General features: G+C 36.4%; 1 protein-coding gene across 1 annotated transcript in view; it reads left to right on the top strand.

Annotated features, from left to right (window-relative positions):
• Positions 1–16508, top strand: part of LOC6042708 (progestin and adipoQ receptor family member 4) — an 81123-nt gene that overhangs the window by 9934 nt on the left and 54681 nt on the right. The window contains 2 exon segments of the mRNA XM_038259405.1: positions 10132–10758; positions 15381–15976. Of these exon segments, the coding sequence (XP_038115333.1) occupies positions 15415–15976 (562 nt within the window). The 5' untranslated portion in view covers positions 10132–10758; positions 15381–15414.

The following is a 16508-nucleotide window of genomic DNA, read 5'->3' as shown; positions in this document are numbered from 1 at the left end:
CAAAACTAATATTTTCAATAATACTTCAAAATTTCAATGGGAATTTAAGTGCAATCAGCTGAAATCAATTTAAAATGCATTTCCCGGCGTTTTTAACCATTATTAACATTTAGGGGAAATATACCCATTTTAATCACTCTAAGCCGTTTGACCAATTCTCATCACTTTTGCCGTTTTCCACTATTAAATCAATATTTTTAGATGTATCAACAATCGAGAGTTGCTTGCTCACTATTATTTGAGCTATTTATTTCTTTGGAACAGTCAAAAACACTTTATGAAATCTGTAATTCATGATCAAAGTGCTGATAAGCCGATAATAGAAATAGGCTTAGAAAGGGTTAAGTTCCCCTAGTTTGGTTTGATTTGAAAGATCTTTGGAATTTTCGAAAATTCTCGATGTTTTTTTATCGCAAAAAGTTTTTTTTTCGCTAAAATTTTTGTTCTCGTCAAATCTTACATTTTTTGAAAACAAATGATTGCAAAACAACTGTACTAGTGTAAAATGCTTTTAAGACACTTTTGCCATGCAAATGTTGAAACTATGGCACGTTATTTCAATATTTTTTAAAATAACTTTTCGAAAAATTGATATTGAAGAATTAAATTTTTTCTACAGTGCCTTTTTCCATTCTTTTGGAAAAAAATATTTTTTCTCGCTGTGTTACAAATTACGACATTGCATATTTTTCAAAATCAATTATAGCTCCCCATCTCATTTGAATTAAATAAAACAGTAAATCAAGGGTCCCGATTGCTCCAAAAAAACTCAGTCACTCACAAACACAAATCTAGAGCGACGAAAAACTTCTCTGATGTATTCCTACCGTTTATCACTTCCAAACCAATCGCTACCGAACACTCTCTCTTTGCTCTCCCTCTCATTCAAATCGGGTAGTACGGCGAATTGTTCGGAGAGACCGATTTCGTTAAGTCGCTCAATGCTGACTGAGAATACTTTGCGATCGGCCTAGCTTTGATCATTTAAGAAATTACTTAAAATTAATGATATCAATAATATTTTGCAATTTTGTAGTTTACCCAACATCATAGACACATTTGGCAGCATTTTCCACCATACCAAATTCTAATTGGCGGCAAACTGTGGTAGTGCAGGCCAAACGAGCACCGCGCTAGAATTTGGCTCTCTCCTCTCTGAGCACATTCGTGTATGACTCGGGTTGACGGACGGAGTAGAAAAAGAAATTCACGAAGTATTTGTTTCGCTGAGTGAAGCGATTGACCAAGCCGCTGGCAGAGAGCGGGTAGTGTTCGCTCGCGAATGGTTGCCTGCTCCAGTCGGCAAAGATTCATTCGGTGATGAGTGAGTGATTTCTGATCTTTGAACTGAAAATCAGGACCCTTGCAGTAAATAATGTAATATTTCACCAAAAAGCAATTCTCTAAGATTTCGATCATCCGTTTTTTTTGCATTTTTTTGTCATATGTCAGGTAGCTGCCACGTGGTTGAAATATTAACAATAAAACACAAATTTGCTTTGCAAAGATTACGAATTCGACTAAAAAATATCAGGATTGCTCGAAATGTTCATTTTCTAGTTAAAAGAAGGTATGCAATTGAATATTCCAGCCATTTCTAACCCACGTGGTAGCTACCTGGCACATGGCGTCGCGGTGTTCATCATGCTTTCATAGCATGCTAAGGAAAATTTGATGCTTTTTGAGGGAAAACCGTTGATTCCGGAGACATCGGATTGTTTGCAGATGCGCCAGCTCTAGGTACAACGAATCCGTGTGTTCTCTTCGGGAAAAGTGTTCTCCAGACCATTCCCCTTAGGCCTGACCATATCATAAGTTGGCGCGTGATTTTCCCAGACCTGTAGAAGCGTTTGAACGAAAAGTTCCAATTTCCCATAGTAATTTCCATGTAAACTTTAACCCTGATGCGCGCAACCAGTTTACAACCAAATGAGCTGATATTTGGCATGAAAGTCCCTATAGGCATGCCCTACTAGGGGAACCATACTAAAACTTGATCGGAGAACTTTTTGAAAAACGTACCCACCCCAAAACATAGAAAATCGGACCATTAGTAAATTGCAAAAAAAAAAAAAAAATAAAAATAAAAATGATAATCGGATGGCCAAAATCTCAGCCCAACTAATAAATCAATCGTAAGTTTGGAAGTTACGTCATTTTCAAAAGTTCGGCTTTCTCTTTTCTTTTTCTAGATACTGTGTGTCTGCTAAGATTGAACAATCATCTTTCTTCTAATCAAATTTGTAAAAAAATGTTATACTTCTTGAACAATTCTCAGAATGAATCAAAATCTGTTCGAAATTATTGCTGAATGAAAATAATGTTTCAGCAATGACAAGAAAATTTTCAAGTGCCAAGATTTTCCACGTGCCAATTTTCCCAGTAAAATTCCTCTCCCCCCTTCCCCTTCTACTCAGATTCGATTAACCTGCCACCGCCGATTTGCTCATCTGCACAAATTTTGCCAATTCCCAACCAATTCCCTCCGGGCTTAATCGATTAATTCGGCGTGGGAACGGTGCGCTGCTGCTCACCGACTTTCGCTTTTACTCGGCCGAGATTTCCCCATCAGGTCAGTGCTATCGCACGTGCGTAACGATTTTCTTTGCCCCTTCCCAAAATTCCCCCTCGCACCCCGCAACTCTCTTCCACATCAAGAGGAATTTCATCAGCGAAAAAGCAAACCAAACGTGCGTAAATTGGTTCTAGGGTAAGTTGAGTTCAATTTTGATTTCAGAAATTTTACCACAAAAAATATGTAAAAACACATGAAAACAATACCAAAATTTACCTCACATACCCTAAACCAGCAGTACCGGCGGGTACGTGCCGGTCGATTGATTGATGTTTACGTAAACAATGCGTGTATTTGTTTTAAGTTTTGCTGGCTGGGTTTTCTTCAAAGTTTTTCCTTTTTTTTGCTGCTCTCGGTGCCGGTATTTTCGCGAGAATAACTTAAGATGCTCGAAGATGCTGGTTTATGTCAGCCACAATTGCGCCCAGATTAGAGGGTTGGAATAGTTTCAAAAGAGAGAATTCTTGGAAAAGTTTTATTGGTGAGTTGAAAGATAGACTTATTTGAAACAATATTTTTTCCTGGAACTGGTGTGGTAAACTTGATCTTCTGAAAAAAAAAATTATTCGAATAATTTAATAACATTTTTGCAATTCCGTTGTAAAACTATTCACTTTTCCTGTCATTCTTGAACGACGAAATGGCCTACTTTTCTGTACCAAAAATAACAGAATCGAACTTTTCAAAATAAATGAAATGAGTGCTGAAAAGTTGAACTTTTCAGCATTTGTTTCGAAAAGTAATACTTTTCAACATTTTTTTTTTATTTGAACGATTTATTGACAAAATACATGAACATTTGGCTTATAATTTCACTCAAAGAGTGTTTTTTCGGAATTGCAAAAAATATTGTATGGAACTTGTTGCAAAACTTGGTTTTTTCAGCACTCGTCGTATTTAAATGTACGAATCGTGCTGAAAAAATCTTATTTTTGTAACTTGTTGCATAAACTACTATTTCGATCAAATAAATTGTCCGCCAGCTCTTATTACTTTTCAGGGTAAATATCGTTCTAGAATGACCCAATTGGGGATAGCTTTTCCCCCTATTTAATTCGTGTTTTGTCTCCCCCCTAAGCTGTTTTGGGATTTGACATGACGGTCAGCTGCTGCTTGGTCTGACTGGCGATGGGTGAGTCAACCAGCTACACCGTCATCGGCGTCACCGTTGGTGGATTGTCGCAAATGGGCAACTGACCACACTCTTTGGTCTGGTCGTCCCGAACTCGTGAATGACGGCAATTGGAGCTTTGCTTATTGCGACAGTTGTGTGCGTGTAATGAGCGTAAATCGTAAATAAATTTTAGGAGATTTTGGGTCAATAACCTGTTTTGCAATTCTCTTGTCTTGAGCAGTATTAGGATCCAACGAAGCTAGCCGAGCAGGATTAATACGAAAAGTGCTGAAAAAGTCGAGTTTTGTTACGAGTTGTTTGCAGTGGCGATCCTGAACAATTGACATCATTTGACTACTTTTGTATTATGGTTCAATTTTCACTTTTCGCCTTCCATAATTGTATGGGTGTACTTTGCCTTAATTCCGAACATGAGCACGTTTGAACGGAACTCGAGCATTACAAGCCAATAATGTTTTTTTTGTGAAATTTTCTGCTTTTGTCAATAATAATTATTTCAAAATTCTGAAATCCAGGTCATAGTTTGAAAATTTCAAAAATAAGGGATTTTAGCCATTCGATAAAGTTTTTCTTGATTAAAAAATTTAAAAATAATTGTTATATTTTTAAACATTCATAAACCATGTGGACACTTTTTTGAAATCTCAGATCTCCCCCCTTCCCTTCGTGGACAATTTCCATACAAAATAAATCTTTTATATAGAGCGTCTGCAATCGCTGTTCCCCTCCCCCTAAAGTGTCCACGTTGTTTATGGAAGATCTCGAAAATCGGACCATTAGTTCCTGAAATATCGTTGATATATCAACAAAGTTTTAAAAAGCAAAATGTAGGAAATTTTGTCAGCTCTTTGAAAATATATTGGCAGGCAAGGACACAATTTGGTTTTAAATTGAAAAACTGCGAAATTTTTCACACAAGTTACCTTGAAAATGGCTACAACTTAAAAACGGTACAATTTTTAAAATTTCGCTATAATACTTTTTGATTGCAAATTTAATTTACATTGAATAATAAAGTCGAATATACTTTTGCTTTTTTCGATTTTGTTAAATCACATTTTTCCCCAAAAATCGTAGCAGGGTTCTGGTAAAGCGTCGATATATCGGCAACTAATGGTCCGATTTACATGAAACATTCGTAAAATTTTCCGATCTCTTCGAAAAAAATAAATAAATCGAGACTAACATTTTATAAGGGCCAAATATTCAATATTACACCCTTTTAAAATGTTAGTCTTAATTTTAAAATTTTGAATTTTTTTTCGAAAAAAACGACGTTAGAAAATGGTGGGTTGTGGGTGAGACTTGGAAAACATCAATTTTCATGTTTTTAAACATTTGCATGGCAATATCTCAGCAACTAAGATCGTATCAACAATGTTTAGAAAAGCTAAATATAGAGAATTTTCTCGGCTTTTCAAAAATATTTTTTTCAAAAGTGGGCAAACATGTGCACTTATTTTAAAAAATGAAAAAGTACGACTACACAGCAAAAAATCCGATGGTAAAATCGCATGCAAAAGCATGCACATCACCTTCGTCAAAATAAACACTTAATATTACACACTGCATGTACATTTTTTGCAAACACAAAAAAAGTTGTAACCGACGGGATTCAAACCCAGCACAAACAGTAAGGACTGGCGCCTTAGCCCACTCGGCCATCAGACCGATGAAAAGTTGTAAGGATAAACGCATATATGAGCTTGACATTTCGGTTAAGTAGGTTTCCCATACTGATGGGCTACATATTTCAGGGTGTAATATTACACAGAATTTCATAAAATAATGCAAAGTTTATTTTACACCCAGGCCTTTACACGCAGCTGGATTACTACTTTTTAGCTGTGTATTTAAAAAAAAGTTACCTAAAAATGGCCTTAACTTGAAAACGGTGCACTTTATCAAAATATCACTAAAGTACTTTTTGATTGCAAATTTGATTTTTTGAAAAAAATAGTATTGATTAAAAAAATCATAACTCGGTCAAAGATTTTTTGTACAACCTGGAAATTTCTGAAAAGTTGGCAATTTATGCCCCCTAAAACATATAAAAATACTAAAAATAGTGTTTTTTTGCAAATCAAGTTTTAGTAACAAAAAGTTACATGAAAAATCACCAAAAAAAATTACCGTGTATCATTTTTTTCAGTGTAGTCCTTATCCAAACCTACAACTTTGCCGAAGACACCAAATCGATCAAAAATTCCTCCAAAAGATACAGTTTTTTTAATTTTCATACATCATTTTTGGGTCTCGTAGCGCAGGGGTAGCGGCTTCGGCTGCCGATCCCGATGATGCTATGAGACGCGGGTTCGATTCCCGCCTTATCCACTGAGCTTCTATCGGATGGTGAAGTAAAACGTCGGTCCCGGTTTCTCCTGTCTCGTCAGAGGCGCTGGAGCAGAAATCCCACGTTAGAGGAAGGCCATGCCCCGGGGGGCGTAGTGCCAATAGTTTCGTTTTTTTACATCATTTTTGTATGGAGCTGAAAAATTTGTATGGAAGATTATATGGACAAACTAATGATGTAAAATGGCTTCTTTGGGCATACCGAAGGCACCAAAAAAGTTTCAGTCGGATTAAAAATTACAAAAAAAAAATCGAATGACCGAAATCTGAGAGAACTGCTCTTGTACCTTTTTTTCGATGTAGTCCTCACTCATACCTACAACTTTGCCCAAGACATCAAAAAAAAAAATCGATCGAAATCGCATTGCACTGTCGTCAAGTGTCAAACTTCATAACAGTATCGAAAAGTACTATTTTTCGATACAAGTGCTAAAAAGTACTCAGTACTGTTTTTTAACGATGAATGGTAGGCCGTTTTGTCTTTCGAGCATGGCAGGAAAAGTAAGTAGTTTCTCAATGGATTTGCAAAATCTGTTTGTTTGAGAGACACGGACGCCAGAAAACAAAAGCCTGAAGCTAGGCAGATCCTCGTTGAATAAACGCACGACTCGTGCTGAAAATATTAATAATGTTGCACTTGTTGTAATTATTGTTATTCTTGATCATGGTAGCCTCAGAATGAATGAAGAACTCTTAAAATTAGAGAAAAATTTTGGGTTGGAAAAAAGTGATTGCTCCAAAATTTGTGGATTTGATTTTTTGTCGATTTTTCCCTGATTCCTTGTGATATTTTACATAACATATCCAAAACTTGCGAATATCCATTAACACGATTTGGCGATAACTTATTCATTTTTCGGTACCAAAAATTGAGTCTTACAATTACGAATTCAAATCCACATATTTTTCCTTAAAAACCCAATTACCTACCTTTCTTTTGAAACATGGCGCTCTAAGATTGGTTCAGCCGTTCCGGAGAAATGATTTTTTGAAAAATGTGCTTTTTGCGAAAATCGACGAAAAATGCAATTTTTTGGACCACCCTATTTTGGATAGGATCATCCTAATCGCCAAACAAAAAAAAAAAAAAAACGGGTCTAATTACTTGGGTCAAAGAACCCCCACTCCAAATTTGAGCCAAATCGGAGCTCTTTTGATTTGGAGACTTCTTGTTTGACGTGGAATGGCTGATTTATAATGATGAAAATATTATATTGTAACATGAAAGTTATATCAAATTATGATAAAATTTATGGAAATTATTTTATTATACAGCAATTCCATTTGAAAAGAGCCTAAACCGAAAAAAAGTTCTCCGAACGGGCTCAAAATTTTTCTGGGCGTTCCTTGGCCAAAATAATTAGACCCGTATTTTTTTGTTTGGCCATTAGGGTGACCTACATCGTGCTAAGGTGGTTCGAAAAATGGCAATTTTCGTAATTTTTCGCAAAAACCACTTTTTTGAAAAATCATATCTCCGCGCCATTTCATGCGATTTTAGCTGTCTTAGACGCAAAAGAAAGGTGATGAGTTTGGCTATTTGGAAAAAATAGTGAGAAGTTCCAAAAATCTAGCTTAACTATTGAAAAAGTCGTATGAAAACTTAAAATGGCGTTTTGACCGTGGCTGGATCAAAGAGCCTATGTCTGAAAATATTTTTATCGGATTTCTCCGAAAATTTCAAATGACATTTATAAAAATTGGCGATGTCGAACCGTACGTTCCCAAGATATGATTTTTTGAAAATTAAAACTGAGTTTTTCGGCGCGCCACGCGCAAGAACAGGATTATGACGAAATTGGCAAAAAATCAACTTTTTTCACTAAAAACTGCGATAACTTAAAAATTTCAGCGATGACCTATACATGTCTGGGTATCAAAATTTTCCTAATTGAAAGACGCAGCTGTTTTGATATGTCATGTGAAATTTTCCGAGGAATCCGATAAAAATATTTTCAGACATAGGCTCTTTGGTCCAGACACGGTCAAAACGCCATTTTAAGTTTTCATACGACTTTTTCAATAGTTAAGCTAGATTTTTGGAACTTCTCACTATTTTTCCCAAATAGCCAAACTCATCACCTTTCTTTTGTGTCTAAGACAGCTAAAATCGGATGAAATGGCGCGGAGATATGATTTTTCAAAAAAAGTGGTTTTTGCGAAAAATTACGAAAATTGCCATTTATCGAACCACCCTAGCACGATGTAGGTCACCCTAATGGCCAAACAAAAAAATACGGGTCTAATTATTTTGGCCAAGGAACGCCCAGAAAAATTTTGAGCCCGTTCGGAGAACTTTTTTTCGGTTTAGGCTCTTTTCAAATGGAATTGCTGTATAATTATAAAAAAAACTAAGTAGGTAGTAATCATCGTTTGAATGGGAATTAAAATCAGAAATTTTGGAGAGTCACATTTTATTTTTTCGAAATTGAGTATAATTCGGCTTATATTGGACTAAAATTGATACTTTTTTTATGGAACTTGTTCAGAAAACTGTTCTCTATATTGTGATTGGTACGAAAATGTTTGAAATGTCATACACTCAAACCCCGATGCTTTGACACCAACTGTTGTCAAACGAACGGGGTCACTTTTTAGTTTGACACCCCTTTTAAATTGAGCTCACACACACTACCAAACATTTCTTATGATAGTGTGCGTGAGCGCCGTGTAAAAAGTGACAGTTCGTCACTTTTTAGTTTGACTATGACCAACCAACGGGGTACAAACTAAAAAAGTGTCAAACGAAAAAGTGACCAACCACCGGGGGTTGAGTGTAGTGATATATGGCAGAAGATTAAAAAATAATTTTGGGAGTCTTTTGGGTAATAAATAGCTGTTAAATGAAATACTCTAAGTTTAGCAGTAATTAGTGCTCGAATTTGTATCCGGGCAATGAATTGTTTTAATTTCATGATAAATTGTACAAAGAAAAGATTTTCATAGGGTCGCATTGACGTTTCCAGGTTAGATTTTTGGGTTATTTTAAACAATGCTAGAAATCTGGTAAATTTGGTATCACAAACATTTTTCGAAGGCCAAATATTAGTGAGTTATGCAATAAGGAGTCTTAAAGGCATATTCTTCAAAAAAATTGATGGACATGAACATGAACCCATCGATGTTCAGCGACTTTGCTGAAGAAAAATCCTAATAAATCGAAAAAAAATCTTCAAAAAAAAAGTTGCTCTGGAGCCCCCCTCCCACCCGAAATTTTTCGGTATTCGTCGCAAAATGACGAAAAGAACCCTTCTTTCATAGTGCCAAATATCAGACATGCCGAATTTTTTGTCTAAAGTTTGTTCTACGAAACACACCGTGTGCCTGTACGCAAAAACAAAAACTAAAACAAGATAAATGCAAATAAAAATACTAAGCATCGAACACGAAAAACATAAACAAGAGTAATAAAGTTTTCCGAAGAACAAAAGTTGCTCAATATGTCAAGGGGACACGGTAGAAGCATTCTTTTTGGAAGAATATTGGGCGTTAGGGAGCGGATGCCAATATTATAAGTATTTTTAAATCGATGTAAAAAATTAATTTGATAATTTTCTCAAGATTCCCCTAAACATGCATGTCCCCTTCTTTTTCTCAAGTCTGAGTGAGATGCTTCTCTCTCTCGCTCAAAAAATCTCTACGCGCGGATGCAAAAATCTGGGAGAATTTTCTCATCTTTTTGCGAGAATATTTTCGTCGTCGTCGTCACGCCGTGTGTATGTGTGTGTGTGTGCGTTGCAGTTTTTCCTGTCTCATTTTTCCTCACCGCGCGTGGATATTTAGTTTTCGTTTGCTTTTCCACGCGGGACGACACAACCACCTTAAGGGAGAGAAGAGGACCAACACAAAAAAAGAAGCAAGCCTGCTGCTGTTCTTTTGCACTTTTCACCTCGGCGCATTGTTTAGTTTGGGAGAAACAAGCAAGCTGCCTGTTTGTTGTCATCATTCTCGTGGGGGTTGTTCAATTTAGCGTGTCAGAGTAAATAATTTTCCGAGAGTGTGAAGTTTTTTTTTCTGTTCGTTCTTTGCATTTTCTCACTCTCTAGTGGTGTGTTTTTTTTCTTTGCAGATCTGGAAGTTTGTGGAAAATTTGCATAATCTGGCCACCGCGGTCTCCAGCGGCAAGGCAGGAAGTGACCGGAGCAAAAGAAGGAAAATTTAGCGGAAAATCATAGGAAAATCAAATCCCACAGTTTCAGACGAGGAGGGAGGGGTGAATTACCACCGGGTTGGGATTACATAAAGATTACGCGATAGGCCGACCCGTGTCGGAACGAATATAGAATCTGTACCAAATTTTCTGTGTTTGTGTTTGCGCGATTTTTTTTTTGCTCTTAAGGGTGCACATCGCAATTAGAAAAAAAAGCAAAAGAAAAATTGCGAGTAAAAGTGAGTGAAAATAAAACGCGGTTTGCGCGGCGGGAAAATTCGCGACACCGTCGTGAGAAAAAAAGAGAGAGAAAAAGTGGAAAAAGGGGGGTCAAGTGCAATACTCTCGTTTGGGTCCTGCGAAACAAGGGGAAAAGGGAGGAAATCTCGTGATTTGCTCGCGTGTGTGAATACTCTAAACCAACTCGTGAAAAAAGGTCGTGCGTGGTCGAGTCATCGACGCTGTGTGAGGCTGCAGCAGCTACGGATCGTGACGCCAGAGACGGCGGACGTGACGTCGAGGTGAAGACGTAGTTGGAACGCAAATGTGAGTATGGGTTTTTAAGTTTGTTTTCTTGCATTTGACGAATCTAGAATATTTATATATGACACACAAATCAACGTATACTTTGGAAGTTGCCCATACAAAAATGCTATTAAATTATTCAAAAAGCTATAGTGTATCTTGATAGGGATAGTAAAACAAATCCAATTAAATATCATTTTTTCTCAAAATTAAATTGTTCTTTAAATTTGAAAATTTTTAATCATAGACAAAAACATAATTTGCGACTTACTTCAATATTATTGCATTTGTTTCTAAAAGAAGTTGGCTGATATTCCTGTGTTCATTTTTAAAATTCCAGTGTTCATTTTTTTACAGTCCAGACTCGATTATCCAAAGCCTCGATTATCAGAATTTTGGTTACACCGAAGAAAACAATTATGGTAATATTCATCAGGAAATGATGACAGTTTTTGTTAAAAAAAATGATTAGAAAATGATCAGAAAATTATGAATTTTCATCAGTTTCTGGTGAATATTCATCAGGTTCAAATTTTTATACATTTTTTAGGTAATATCTGGGTGATGAATAGAGCGAATGCGTTACGCGATTTTCGAATGATCCCACTTTGTTTACATCTACAAAGATGGAAGCTGTTGAAACTCAAGCATGACTTTTTTGTTACTGGTAAATGAGCTGTTTTATACTCAGTTGTATGTGTTTTATTTTGGCTAGTTGTAGATTTTTTTTGATGGAAAATTGTGTATGTTTTCATGTTTCGATCGATTAGAAGATGTTTTTCTTTATTACGGATGACAATGAACTGCGGCGAGAGTGTCATTCTGCGGTGTCGCAAATAAATTCCCTGGCGGATCTTCCTGGTCCAGCGAAAAAACATCGCCAAAGATGTTTTCAAACGAAATCAAACAATTAGGACAGCTTCTGAATAGATATAATCGCTTCGACTCCATAAACAACTTCCATTTATAATTATACAAAAATGACGATGTCGCCTTCAACTTTTTTTTAGATTTTTTTACCAAACTCCAGGTCCTCAAAAGCCACAAATTGTTTATTCTTGCAAAATAACAAACACTTTTTCAAAGATCGATAACAATACTCTCTACTTTTGGGGAACAATAAATTGGTTCCACTTTGACAGTACATAATTGAGGCCGTTTTGCGAACCACTATTCAGCATCCAGGGTAATATTACACAAAAAAGAGTTAAAATTCAACTTGCCAAATGTTCAACAGTCCAAAATTTGCTTGCGTTTTTTTTTCATTTCTTGATTTTAATTTGAGTTCTGCGACCCAATGTTAGTCAAATTTGAATACTTGATTGCCTATAAAATACAAAAATGCACTTTTTTCAATATTTTATCACCGCCATTTTGGCCACCATCTTGAATTTAAAAAATTTAAATTACTTTAGCGTAGTTCAGGGGTTATACTAAGACTCAACAATTAAAAATAAGAAAATCTCGCAAAAAATTTGCAACGGTGTGAATGGGACACACTCTTGTTTACAAAAGTTTGGTCCCCTAAAGAAATGGCAAGCACGATTTATCGTCGCAATAAGCTTATATCCTAATTTAATGTTTTTAGTTTTTAATCTGGCTGGAAGCAATTTTGCACCATCAGTGTGTCCATATCATTTTCCATTCAAATTTGGCAGCTTTCCATACAAAAATGGTAAGGTGATCGATTTAGTGTCTTCGGCAAAGTTATAGGAATGGAGGAATGGAACTTTATTCACCCGCGAAATAGAGAGGAGCACGGGATTGAAACTCGTTCGAGAAACCTGTATCATTTTCTCAATCAAAACGGTGGCGCCGCGTGGTGGTAGCTGCCCTGTTTATTACACTGTGAAATTATCCACTGCTAATCGGGCTAATCCAAGGAACCAAAAGGTGACAACAGAAATGTCTGCCCAAAAGGGTTGCTACAAAAAACTTTTTATTAAAAAAAAATCCTAACAAATCAGCAACGAATTACAAGTTTGATAGTCGAACTACACTTAAAGTTGGTTTTGTTATTTGTTTTTGCAAAACCGCTTATTTTTAAACAAAAGTGCCAAAAATATTCGTAACTACCTTTCCTCTTGGTGGCGCTTTGTGTTAGTATGTGTGGTCGATATTTGTGGACGTCACGCAGAACACAGAACAGTGAGAACTAGGAAAATGCCTCACTTTCTTCACCCGCGAAATTGCTAGAAGAGTGAGAGGAGGCAAATCACGCAAAAGAAAATCGATCCCAAACTTCTCCAAAAAATCAATCTGATGATGATTTTTTGTGAATTTCCTTGTTAGCACCACTTAAAATTATTTGTATCGCTTTGTTTACACTCATTGCCCATCTACAAAAAGTGACAGTTCATTTTTCGACTTGTGACGTCACACTTGCAAGTGTAGTACATAGTGAAAAAGATGTTCCGCCGAATAATCAAGATAATGATTTTTTTAGATTCTTTTTACCGATCTTTCGTGCGCGAGAGAGAAGAGCCATGGTCCCTTCGGATTTTTTCTCTTGATGAACGTCCAAAGATTTTCTTTTGATGATGATTTTTTCATCGCTGCTACACAGAAAAAAAAATATACACGGAATTCTATTTTAATGATTCAGACTCATATAAATGATTTCTAAAAAAAAACTATTCCAGCTTTTTAATTTTTTGATATCTAAAGTTTTTGGAAAAGTCCTATAAGCTATGGGATTTTCTATGTTTACAGGACCTTTTTAAATAAAACACTAGATATATTTAAGGGAACATAAAATGCCATCAGGCAGAAAATTCCAGAGGAAGCAAAAAATGTTTGAAAAGTTTATACATTATATTTTTAGAAAAAATCGAGAAGGGGCAAAAAAATTTGTTTCATTTTTTAAATGTAAAATAAATTTGCAATCAGTGTGCAAAAGTAAAAAAGGGAAAAAGACACCGAAATCAAGTTCTACAAATCTTTATTTTTTTAAGTTCTAAAAATAGTGTCTACACACTCAGATTTTTTTTTACCGCATCGGTAAACCATCTGTCAAAATGAACAAATTTTTAACGAATTTCAGTTGTACGATCAACAATAATGAACATCATTACTGGATTTCGGTAAATTTTTACCCAATTCGGTAAGTTTCAGTTTGCCGATCTATTCAGCAGTTGAAATTGTGTAATTAAATATGTCTTTATTGAACTTTCTTATAATAATTACATTTCATTTACATTCTAAGTGGTATGGCTAAATGCTCTTCACCTTTGTTGTATTTTTCGTTTTATTATTTACTGTTCACATTCATTTATATACTTCAAATTGTTTTACATTTTTGCATTGAATCGAATACATTTGGGTAAAAAAGAAAAAAAAATCTTTAACAGCTAATCCTAACTTAAAACTAAAAAAAGTAAATTCATTGATATATTCAAAATCATTAGTACGAGTAAACTACGAACTGTATTTTAAGATGAATGCTCCAAGGGTTCTTACTTGTTCCTGGCGAGTTTTGCACCCACGCAGTGTTGTTGTCATCTCGACGAAAATGTTCAGAAGCAAACTTGTTTCCATACGAATTTTGAGCGTCCTTGCCCAAACTGCCTGGCTTCGGCATTTTTTAGCTTCTTCAAATCTGCCGATCCTACTGGTGAGGACCGCCTCTTTTTCTTGCCGTGAGGCATTTTTTGCTCTTTTTAGCACTTATTTTGGTGTGTGAGGGACGCACGTCTGACTCGCTTCTCTGCTGATCGCAGACTGATTCAGCAGTTGAAAATTCGGTAAACTCTACCGATTTCGGTAAAAAATTTAAGTGTGAATGTTATAGCGTTTTGAACTTTGCTGATACGAACATTGGTAGCTGAGATATAGTGATGCAAAGATAAAATAAAACAGAGAAAATTATATTTTCTCAGGCAAAACTCGTTCTCGTTTTTTGATAACCGATATGCCGGAAATTAATGGTCCAATTAAAAAAAATGAAACTATAGTGAAATGTTCTGCTTTTTGCATTAAAAATGATTGCAAACACTTGTTTTTGACATTTTTAAATGACATTTTTAAATAAAAAAAATTGCGGCTTTTATTAAAAAATGCAATTAAATGGCTTTGACTTAAAAACGATACACATTATCAAAATTTCGCTAAATTGTTTTTGATTTGAATTTCACATTTAAAAAAGATGCAAACTATTTCTTTCCCCATTTTTCCGAACAAATTTACTTGATGAATTTTATGAAATGATATAAACAATTACCAAATCGACTATCAATGTCACCCCAGGGATCTCTCATGCTCAATTCTAAAAAATGAAAATATAGTGAAGTTTTCTGCGTTTTTCATTAAAAATGATTGCAAATACTTGTTTTTGACATTTTTAAATGACTTTTTGAAATAAAAAAAAAAACTGCGGCTTTTATTAAAAAATGCAATTAAATGGCTTTGACTTAAAAACGATACACTTAATCAAAATTTCGCATTTAAAAAAGAAGCAAGCTATTTTTTTTCACCATTTTTCCGAACAATTTACTTGATGAACTTTATGAAATGATATAAGCAATTACCAAATCGACTATCAATGTCACCCCAGGTTACGGTCTAAATTTGAAACGTTCCTTTTCCCACTTATCAAACTCTCCACCCTAACGCGATGTTCTATTGTTCTCCACTCTTCTTGACAGCTCACGGGCCAAGCTGGAGGAACCGGACGACAGCATGCAGGTAGTGTCCCCCTGCTCGGCGGCGACCTCGGTCTCCGGCACCGAAACCATCGTCGCGTCTCCTACTCTTCCTCCTCCGGTCATTCCGTTCAGTATACCGTCGTCGGTTGTTCCGCAAACAAATTCCTCCGGTAGTGCAAGTGCTCCAACGACTACTACAACAACAACATCAAATCCGTCAACAGCAGTGCCATCAAAAAGTGAATCTCCTGCGCCGCCGGTAGTGGTAGTGCAACCGCAGTCGCGACGGGAAGAACCGGTGACGGAACCACCGACGGGGACACCGCAAAAGAAGACTCTACCTGGGGATGAGGGCCCGGGTGGGGACACCGGAGATCCGGTGGTGTCAACGACGGAGCAGCAGCCACCGCCGTTGATGCAGCAGCTGAACCGGCTGCTGACTCCGCCGGACGACCTGCTCCAGTGGAAGGACATGCCCCAGCATTTGCAGTTCAACCCGTACGTGCTGACCGGGTACCGGCCGCTGCAGGGCGTCAAGGGATGCCTCAGCAGTCTGTTCTACGTGCATAATGAGACGATTAATATTTTAACACACGGTGAGTGGCATACACTTGGCTCTTCTTTTTTTGTCTTTCTTTCTGGGGAAAAGCTGTGGGCCAAACAATGATGACTCAAAAAGCTTAGTAGAAGGAATTTCAATATTTTTTACATAACCAAATTAATTTTCGGGATGTAGGGAATTAAATTTGCTACAAGAAACTCATACTAGGCTAAATTTGGTGAGATCTGCGCCACCTGCCGGCAAAATCCTGAACCGATGTTTTTCCCCATATATTTTTTGCGATTTTTCCCATAAAAACTTCAACGCTCAACCCCAAAACCTCAACTAATTTGGCTCAAAAATGGTCCAGATACTTATTTTTTCCTAAGAAATCGAGCAATGGGGTGTCCCCTTTGGCCATGCTGTAAATGACTGATAGAAAATACGATAGTTTGATAATTCCTTCTCCAAATTTATTTCATATTGCATGCGATATGTTTTCCTTTGTCTCGTGATTCCAAGCATTCTCTTTCTATCACGTCTTCTCTTTTCCTCGACCACGCGCTCTCACGGCTGAGTCTTTTGTT

This window comes from Culex quinquefasciatus, chromosome 1 (assembly GCF_015732765.1).
Source record: "Culex quinquefasciatus strain JHB chromosome 1, VPISU_Cqui_1.0_pri_paternal, whole genome shotgun sequence".
Taxonomy (NCBI): domain Eukaryota; kingdom Metazoa; phylum Arthropoda; class Insecta; order Diptera; family Culicidae; genus Culex; species Culex quinquefasciatus.
This window is presented reverse-complemented; position numbering and strand designations above follow the sequence as displayed.